Source organism: Hemicordylus capensis, chromosome 2, assembly GCF_027244095.1.
Source record: "Hemicordylus capensis ecotype Gifberg chromosome 2, rHemCap1.1.pri, whole genome shotgun sequence".
Taxonomy (NCBI): Eukaryota; Metazoa; Chordata; class Lepidosauria; order Squamata; family Cordylidae; genus Hemicordylus; species Hemicordylus capensis.
In genome coordinates this window covers 22,994,993-23,004,918 of record NC_069658.1, presented here as the reverse complement: position 1 = coordinate 23,004,918, position 9,926 = coordinate 22,994,993, and the positions used below count along the sequence as shown (strand labels likewise).

Here is a 9,926-nt window from a genome sequence, read left to right as displayed (position 1 = left end):
TGGGGTATACAAGTGGGTTTTTTAAAAACATAAGCAATGATCAGTCTGTACACATTCCGGAGGAGCAGATAATAAAAAGCATGTGCAAAGGTAATATAAGATGGGGTATTTTTTTTAACATAATTAATGATTGGCTGTGGGCTATACTCATGTGCGGGCTACTTTAGCAGAAATACAGTAATGTTTTTATTTCAGAAACTACAAAGCTTTTTTTTTCTTTTTCTTTTGGCCTTTATTATTTCCATAGGGATGGTAGACTGAAAGTAGGTGATGAGCTTCTAATGATCAATGGGCAGTCTTTGGTTGGTCTCTCCCATCAAGATGCCGTCGCTCTTCTTCGGTCAGCTGAAGGCCTCGTATACCTGGTGGTTGCAAGCAGGGTAGGTGATATTTTATATATGATGTCCTATATTCACCTGAGGGCACACAAGATGATGGCTACTAGCTTAGGTGGCTTCCACAAAGGGTTGGAAAAATTCAGAACTGACTAGAGAAAATACTTCTTCATAGAATGAATTGCTAAATTATAGAATTCATATCAACATATGAAGCTCTCTTCTACTGAGTCAGACCATTGGTCCATCTAGGTCAATATTGTCTGCTCTAATTGGTGTGATCTTTCCTACAAAGGAAGAAAGCTGCTCCCCCCCACCATTTCTTGTTGCGGGGCGGGGGGGACCTTTTTTTCCTTTTCCCGCTTGCTTGTATTAGATGTAGGTGAGATTTGCGTGTAAAAGAAATACTTGAAGTAAGGGATACACAGAGGTTAAAGTGCCCATTGCCTCTTCTACTCATAGACACTTTTATGTGATTAGAAATGCATTGTTTTTAAGGGTTAGCTTTAAAGCCTTGAGCTTCTTGTTAAAAGGGGCCCTTTCTACTGTCACGTTGCCATCTGGGTTACTGTTTCAAAATCAATCCAAGGTCAGGAGTGGCCACAAGTCACTGACATTGCATTCACAACCTGACTGATGGCTCTATAAAGATTTATCAATTTTAAAAATACATTTAATAGAAATATAGCCTGTTTGTCATTGAACTCAAAGCAGTTTAAAACTATGAAACAAGTTGAATTGTTCTTTGGATTGATGAGCTCAGTGGAAAAGCTTATGTTTTGCATGCAGGAAGTCCTACATTCAATCCATAGCACCCCAGGATAGGGAGAGGAAAACCCTATTTTGTCTGAAACTCTGGAGAGCTGCTGCCAGTCTGTGTAGACAGTACAGAGCTAAATCAACCAAAGGTCTGACTCGGTAGGAGACAACCTAGCATCCACTCCTAGTCTCCAGTTCAGGCTGTGATTGATGTACTGTATATGTGCTGCAGCCAAGACGAGAAACACGTAAACAAAGAAAAGAGAAGCCCCACAGGTACTACTCCATATTCTATGGGTTTGTGTTCTGTTTGTTACTTATCATTTTTCATTTAAAAAGATGCTTTGCAGCCTTGTTCCAGAAAATTCTGATACAAAGTAGGACTCAAAGGGACACATCCAGACAGGGCTGTCCTTCGTGCAGGGCAAGCAGGATGACTGCCCCAGGCCCTGCTCCTTTAACCCGCATTAAAATTAACTGCATTCCCAGTCCTAACAGATACTCTGTGCATTCTCTTAAGCACTTTGTCCTTTTGTCTATTTTTGTTTCAAGTTTGTTCCTTCACTGGGGAAAAGCCTTCGCCTAGGCAGGCAACAGATGTTGCTTGTGACAGAGCTGTTTGTCTCTTGATCTCTGCCAGACCCAAAGTTCCACAAATCTCTTAGCTGTTTTCTTGCAATGCATAGAAATGAGGCTGCTTTTCTAACAGGAGATGGAGAGTGGTTAATTTGTTCTGGCAGTCTTGTTTCGATGTGTACCTTTCATTTCTAAATTATGTTTGCACAAAAGAATTATAAAAGGCAACCAAAGAAGCTCAAAACTTGTAGTGGTTTGTTTGGGTTATTGTTGTTTTTGTGACAGTGGGGGGTTACTAGAATCTGCCATTCATTTCCTACTAAAATGTCTTCTGTAGTTAAGGTGCTCTGAAGAGAGTGTAATGCTCCATTTGTGCATGAAATGGGAAGGGGCGCCATCTTGTCATCGCCTCAGGCAGCAAAATGTCTTGGTCCAGCCCTGTGCCCCATTCCCACCTCATTCTGCTCTATGTGCAGACCAGGCTTCAGTGTGACCCAGTAAGAAAATTATTAGACTTTTAAGATGGAATAGGGTTTATGTCGGCTGATAGTGTAAACACAACAGAACCTATTTAAGGAGCCCATGTATTATGCAGGCAACAACCTCTGAAGTTTCAAAACCAGTCCCGTGAGCAAAAACCCACCCACCAAGTAATCCAGTTATATTCAAATGCATTCCTCTTGCAATAAAGACGAGGACAAGTCTCAAGATGCATGAGCTTACTGTGCCTTTTGCAATATTTCATCTGGAGTTATTAATTATCAGCCAGGTTTGGCAGCAACTCTGCTGTTTTCTCTCACCTTGTCAGGAAGACCATTTGGATAGAAGTGGGTGTATTTGTATTTATATTAGACAGTTGGGCTGAGTTCCAGTAGCCGGATATTGGCCCCTATCTTCTTGAAATTCTTTCCCTAGTTACTCTGCACCTGCATGCATACAACTGACATTAATTCTCACAGGGAGAAAGCCCTGCCAAAATCTGCTCTAGATGAACTGAAAGCTTTGATATATTCATTTTCATAAAAGATATTGCTTCACACACACATTTACGGCACTTAATTTCTCATCTCTTGCTTAGTCAACACTTGCCTCTCAACTGAATTTGTGAACTGGATTTCACTGAAAAGTGTTGTGGGAGTTTTTGCTTTTAAAAAATAGTTTATTTTCCAAAAGCAGATATACAAATATAAGTATATTAACATACAAAATAAATATGTTACAAACACATTCACAAATTATCCATCAAATGTACCCATGCTACAAGGACAATAAGATAGTTTTAGAATACATATATGTGTGTGTGTGTCTTTGTGTGATTTTTCTTTACCCATTAGATCAAGAACCTATTTGACTCAAACAAAACCACATTTTTAGTAGACTTAGAATATAGATATTGACTGCAGTCTTTCTGGTCTCTTATAGATAATCCTATATCTATCAATAGAATTCAAAAATGGTAACTAGAAAGGTATCAATATGCTTAGGTTCTAGGATTACTTGATTTGTTCTGACAATCTGTACTGAACTACAAGATCCCATCTTGTCAAACCGAGATCCAGTTGAAGGAGGGTTTTTGTTGTTGTTTTTATACTTCCTTGCAAGATCAGGAGGCTGTTCACACGATGGTAGAAAATCGGGCTAGCCTCTGCTAGCCCGATTTTCTACAATTGTGAGAACCACCGGGCTCGGCTGCGAGCTCGGTGGTTCTTAAGCGGGTCACCCGCTTCAGTAGCCCGGTGCTTAAACCGGGTTTGCTGAGCGAGCGCTCTGCAAACCCGGTTTAAGCAATCGTGAGTTGCCGCAGCGTGGCTCCGCACTGCAGCAACTCATGAGGAGCCCCCACAGGGGAGGCGAAAAGTTGGCTCCCGGCTCTGGGGGTCTCTCCAGCATGCCCTGTGCACTCGCACAGGGCATGCTGGAACTCCCCCCAGCACCTGCCGGCTCCTTAACAGAGCCAGCAGTCGTGTGGGCGGCTGCTTCGGCCACCCAGAGCAGACTGTCTGCTCGTGTGTGGGGAGAGCGGGCTTAGCTCTCTGTGATCGTGAGTCTCTGTGATCGTTAGCTCTCTGTGATCGTGAGTCCCGCCTCCAGGTTTTGCTGCTGTTCACTAGTTGTAAAATCAATCATTTTATACTACCGACCCATTTTAGATTATCCAAATAATGTAATAAAGATATATTTAAATTACCTTTAAAAGTGTTGTGTTTGAGGCAGAACTTATCTTTGTGAAGTTTGTCTCTGATGATGATCTGTGATGACTCCTTCACACATGCAAGTCGCCACTTGATGCTGCAGTCATCAAATGATGAACCTGCCCCTGTGAGTCAGTCCTACGGACATCTCTTAACTCTTTTTGATGCAGCTAGAAAAATGGGAAATAGCAACCTTTAACTTGAAGAAGATAACCTGAGAAATGCGTTGGTAATTATCTTGTAGAGTCTTATTTCTGTCCCTGGGAGCAGGTGCTGCCAATTACAGAATTGCCAATACAGAATGTTTTGCCATAAGGTAATCTAGCATCTGAGCTGTTGTCCCAGGTCTCTGTGTGGATTTTCCTGCAGTAGAACATGCGGTGCAGTATTTCTAAAATTGTAGTCCTAAGCACACCTTCTTAGAATCAAGCTCCATTTAATCAATGGGTCTTTCTTCCAAGTAAACATGCTTAGGGTCGGGGGTGTGTGTGAAGAATTTGAAATTCCATTGTTGTCTATGAAGGCTTCCTTCTTTCCTTCAAGTTCATAGCAGCTTGCTCGGGTGGGGGGGGGGCATTTTTGTTGGGATGATAGCATGGACCAAAAGGGCTAAATGTCATAGGAACACAAGAAGCTGCTTTATACTGAGTCAGACCCTAGTCTTGTCTAAACAGACTGGCAGTGGCTTATCCAAGGTTCTAGGCAGGAGCCAGGGAGGAAACTTGGAACCTTCTGCATGCAGGTGCTCTTCCCAGAGCGGCCCCATCCCCTGTGGAGAATATCTTACAATGCTCATGCAACACATGTAGTCTCCCATTCAAATGCTAACCAGGGTGGACTCTGTTTAGCAAAGGGGACCATTCATGCTTGCTACCGCAAGACCAGCTCTCCTCCCATGTGCCCCTTCCCTATGAGTCACTGTCCCAATCCTGATTCATTTCCTCGCTGCTAATTAGATTTTGAAAATATGGGGCCAAACTACACATTTAACATAATGGGGATCTTCAAACTATCAATCTAATGTTGGCTCTGAGGAAATCTATAGTTACCGTGTACGTGCTCCTATAGAGCTATCATGTAAATCCAGAAATTTCCCCTGACCTCCAGTTGGCAAAATGCCAGCTTGATAGGAAGCCAAGATCTATAATATTGGAGTGGATCTCGACTTGAAGAATCTTAGCTTCATGTTGGGTTGGCATGTTGCCAGCTGGGGAATCAGAGAAAAATTCTAGATTTATTCAACTGCTCTATAGGAGTTCACGTGTCACAGAAATCTGTAGATTCCCACAGAGCCGATATTAGACTGATCATGTAAACCCACCCAATGTGTAGTTTTGCCACTAGTTAAATAGTACAGGTATCTCTTGTCTATTGTGAAACATGCAGCTTTCGTAATAGACACCAAAATTTCAATTGTTTATTTTTTCTGCCTGTTTATTTTTTCTTCTGAATGATTTAGAAACGATCCAGTGTGCTCTCTCCCCTCAAATAAGCTTTATTTTGCTGAAATGATTTTAAAAAAATAATTACAAAAGAATGAATTGTTTGGTGGTTGTTTTTTCTGAAACTGAAACTTGGAAGCTTGGAGAAGCATTTTAAAAGGGTGTTGTGATCACGGAAATAGGCTTTAGCCTTGTGTATAGTGTTTGCATGGGCTGAATTACTCCAGACAAAGGAGATCAGAAGATGAGTGGGAGCCCCAAGGACAGGACATTCACAGCGGTGTGCTGTATGTCCAATAGCAAGCAGCGACTTGGAACCAGCACTATTTCTCAGCATCCACCACTATTTATAATGTGATCCAAATACAAGCCTGCCTTACAGGATGGTTGTACAGATTACTGAGCTGAGATATACAGTATATAAAGCACTGTGTCCAAATCAAACATTATTGTGGTTTTTAAAACACCTTTTTATTAAAAATATTTCTTACATAATAAATATTAAAGTATAAAAAATAAATAAAATGAATTTAATGTGATTTAATTAATGAACATACATCTCACCTGACAGTTCTGAAATCTTATGACTATCCAAATGCAATGTGATTGAAATGATACTCTAAATTGATATTTTCAGTCTTTATTAATAATGATTGTCTAATTTTATAATAGACTCGATCACTTTATCTCTCTTGATATCCTGACAGTTAGCTATTCTTAAATCATATCCAATATCACATATGGCTGAACATTGTCTTGAAATGTTGTCTCTTGTGCACAAAGTCATTGTTTCATTGTCTCCCTTCCCTAGATTGTGTATAATTTGTTAATGTTATCATGATTGCAAGGAATATTACTGTGTTTTTGGCAGGAAGGGGCAGAAGAGGATTTTCTCAGTTACCCATCGACAAGTTTGCCAGATTTGATTAGCACCTGCTCTGTCCAAGATGCAGCGCCCTGGACTGACAATAAAGAGAATGAAGAGCCAGAGAAGGAGGACAATGACAAAGGAAAGAACCTGGTGCCTGAAGTCCAAGAACCTGTAAGTATGGCTGTGCAGAAGAGTCTGTTTGAAACATGGCTTTTAAAGTGTGTGCATTGCCTACTTCAGCGACAATGGCTATTGTGGAAATATGTCATGATGCCAACTTAACATAGAACATTAGCGTTGGAAGGGACCTTGAAGGTCTTCTCGTCCAGTCCCCTCCTTGGTGCAGGAAACTGCTCCAACAGCCCTGAGAGATGGTCCTCTCACCTCTGATTAAAAACCTCCAGGGAAGGAGAGCACACCGCTGTACGAGGCAGACTGTTTCACAGTCAAACAGTTCTTACAGTCAGGAAATTCTTCTCAATGTCTAGCTTAAACCTGCTTCCTTGTAATTTCAACCCACTGGTTCTAGTCCTGCCCTCAGGAGAAATAGAGAACAAGTCTGCTTGTTCTCCTCATCAAGATAAAATTTGGCAATCAAGGCTTCATTTAAATATATAGAGAGGCTATTCACATGAGGAGCCAAACCTAGGCTAGGGAAGCCCAGCCTGGGTTGGGCTGCACATGTGGATTGCTCCACATCCCGGTGCTTTTGCCCCCGCTAGCCTGACTTTTCAGACCAGCCCTTAACCGGGGTTAGAGGGCGCAAGCGTGCCCACAAACCCAGGTTCGGGACTGTGTGTGTGCTCAGGCTGCACATTTTATGCACGCACCACTCATCACATGGTGCATTATGGGTTTTCTGAAGGCTGGGATTCCTTTTCCCATCCTCCAGTGACCATGTTGCTGGAAGCATCGCAGATCATGTGGCATGTGCAGTGGCGTAGCAAGGTTGAAGTGGGCTCAGAGACAAGATTTTAAAATGCGCCCCCCTCACTGAAGCTCAGCTCATGAAGTAAAGAAATCTTAAATGAGGCTGAATAGTGGTAACAAAAAGCATAGTAAAATTTTATATATATCACCTATGTGGCACAATAGAACATCATCCTAAATTATTTTTAAAATGGTTTTGTAAATTGTGGACGATGCAAGTCCTTTAATGGTACTAGAGAAAGACATGCTGTTCTGGTAGCTCCAGGTCTTAACATTCACATCAATTTCAGAGGATGAATACAACTGAAGGAAGCCCGGGCAGATGCGCGGCTGGGGGAGTCAGTCATGTGACTTGCCTCTGGGGGCCACCCAAGGCAGTGGGCGCCCAGACAACTGTCTCCCCTTGCCCTATTATAGTTACGCCCCTGGGCATGTGATGGCGTGCCAAAGAAGAGCAACTTGCTTATGTAGGGGGAAAGTAGATTCAACCCTGCCTTCCTCCCTGCCCCATTATGGTTGTGAGAACGACCTTATAATGCCACTTTCATGACTGCAGCGAAAATGTTGAAGATGTGATGACAACCAGTTGAGACTTCTCTGTGCTTGTCTTTCTCATCCTTCTTTGCTTGCGCAGTGCAGTTGCTCTGCGTCTAGTGATGGTGGCTGACATTGCTTTTATTATTAGTTGAGATTGTGTCATCAGTATAGATGGCAGAGATAGAAACAGACAACAGGTTCTTGCCCCAGGAGCTTTTGGTCTAAAATTTAACAATGGGGGAGACAACACGAGGAGCGGCAGGAGAAGAGGAAGAAAGGTTAGCAGGGAAAGAATATGCACACATGTTGGTACATGTACTGAGACTTAGTTTCAGTACAAGATAAGGACTTGAGCCAAAGTTTTCACAAAAGAGGTGGGTTTTTGAAGATGAATCTGAAGGAAACAAGAGAGGTGGTATCACATGATTATTCTGGCAGAGAGCGGCATAAATAGGGACGGTTAGAATCTAGCAGTTCTACTCCATAATTATTCTGAAATTCTGATATCCCTTGGGTTCTGCTCCATTTGAATTCCAGCTGGAATGCCAACTACAGAGTTTGTGCATGCACTTTCATCATAGTAATTAAAAAGCAAAATTCTCCACTATCTACACGCCTGTGGAAAACTGAGGGGAAATTTGGGGTGGGGGGCAGAATCAGTCCCAGGTTTTTAAAATATAAAGCCAGTATTTTTGTATTTAAAAAGCTAAATTGTGCAAATAAAAATGACAACCTTTCCAATTTGGAATGCATTTTGGGAAGGCAGAAAGCTTCTGTTAATTTTTTTTAAAAATGATTTATACGTGGCTGTGTGTTTTTTAAACCTAAAAAGACATAAAACAGAACTGTACTTAGTTTGCAGAATTCTGAAACTATATCACCAGAAGCATAAAGGATTCCAATATGTTGAGTTCTGCTCTGGAATAAAGGAACCTCAGAATCCAAGGCAGAAACTAGCAGAGATGCTGTATGCATCGCTAGGCTTAAGTTTTCAGCAAGAGAAAATGGACAGAATCATATAAGGTGGGAGCAGAAGACCTGAAGGTGCTAGAAATGGAGGATTAAATGTGAGGATCGGAATATTTCAGGATTTGAGAGTAGGAAGAGAAGGTGGTGCAAACTTCCTGGGGGCTGTAAAAGTAAGGACAAGGATTTTGCTCTGGATATGGGAATAGGCAGGTAGTCAGTGTAGGGATTTGCTGAGGGCTGTCATATGGCTTGAACAATGAGAAAGATGAAATTTATTTTTAGTAGTATAGTTCTGGATAGAAATGAGATAATTGATGAAATGTGACAACAGAAGGTCCAGGTAGGAGATGTATCAATCCACTGTGCTGCACAAGCACAATGTCCTTGCTTTGTTCACAATACAAGGCATAATACCATTAGTTCTACAGGGCTGGAAATGCTACATACATTTAATAGCAGAGTGTCTCATCAGATATGGATCTCCAAGATGGATCTCTATAATTAATGATCGTTAATAATAAAATGCCATGTATATTTGATTGAAAATGGGGAATTGTGTGAATTTGGAGAGACTTTTTAAAGGCTTGCTGGTATATTAGGAAAAACAAGCATACAAATTGATCTAATGCCAATCTGCTTTATTTCATTTACTTCCTACTACCCCCATCTTAGAGATTTCTGACAACCCATTGTTGGGAATGGAACATTGAACTAGATGGAACATTGGCCTGATCCAGCAAGACTGTCCTTACGTGTGTGGTGTAGTGGTTAGAGTGTAGGACCAGGACTAGGGAGACCTGAGTTCAAATTCCCGTTCAGCCATGAAACTTACTGGGTGACTCTAGACCAATCACTTTCCTCTCAGTCTGTGAAATAATGAGTCCTGCACATGCCTCCACTTTTTGTATATAAGATTTCTGTATTTCAATTGCTTTTCTCACTCCCTATATTAAAAAGCTGAGCAGGAGTCAAAAGTTCACCCCTCTTGTTCTACAGTTTGATTTTGGGAGGAAGAGAGGGTTTGATATGATTGGTTATGTTTTAAAATAATGGAGGGAACTTGAGTTGTATTGATTGGTTTGTTTGGCAACATTTGGAGGGGGAAATAGAATATAAGGAGGCTACTTTCAGCAGAGAAGTGCAGGGCAAGTTGGAAAGCTGAAAAAATCCAAGTTGGAGAGCTGAAAAGTCCAAGTGAAAGAGTTGGTTAGTGTGTGCTGGAAAGAGAGCTGAGAAATCCCTGGGAGAGTTGTGACTCTCTGGAGGACCAAATCACTTCTAAAGCAGCTGAAGAAACAGTCTGGGACTGAACCCC

General features: G+C 41.6%; 1 protein-coding gene across 12 annotated transcripts in view; it reads left to right on the top strand.

Annotated features, from left to right (window-relative positions):
• Positions 1-9,926, top strand: part of PDZD2 (PDZ domain containing 2) — a 382,173-nt gene that overhangs the window by 279,035 nt on the left and 93,212 nt on the right. For all 12 annotated transcript variants that reach the window (XM_053299060.1, XM_053299054.1, XM_053299061.1 and 9 more), the window contains 2 exons: positions 248-380; positions 6,176-6,346. In XM_053299060.1, coding sequence (XP_053155035.1) covers positions 248-380; positions 6,176-6,346 — 304 coding nt within the window. The remainder of the gene's footprint in view (positions 1-247; positions 381-6,175; positions 6,347-9,926) is intronic.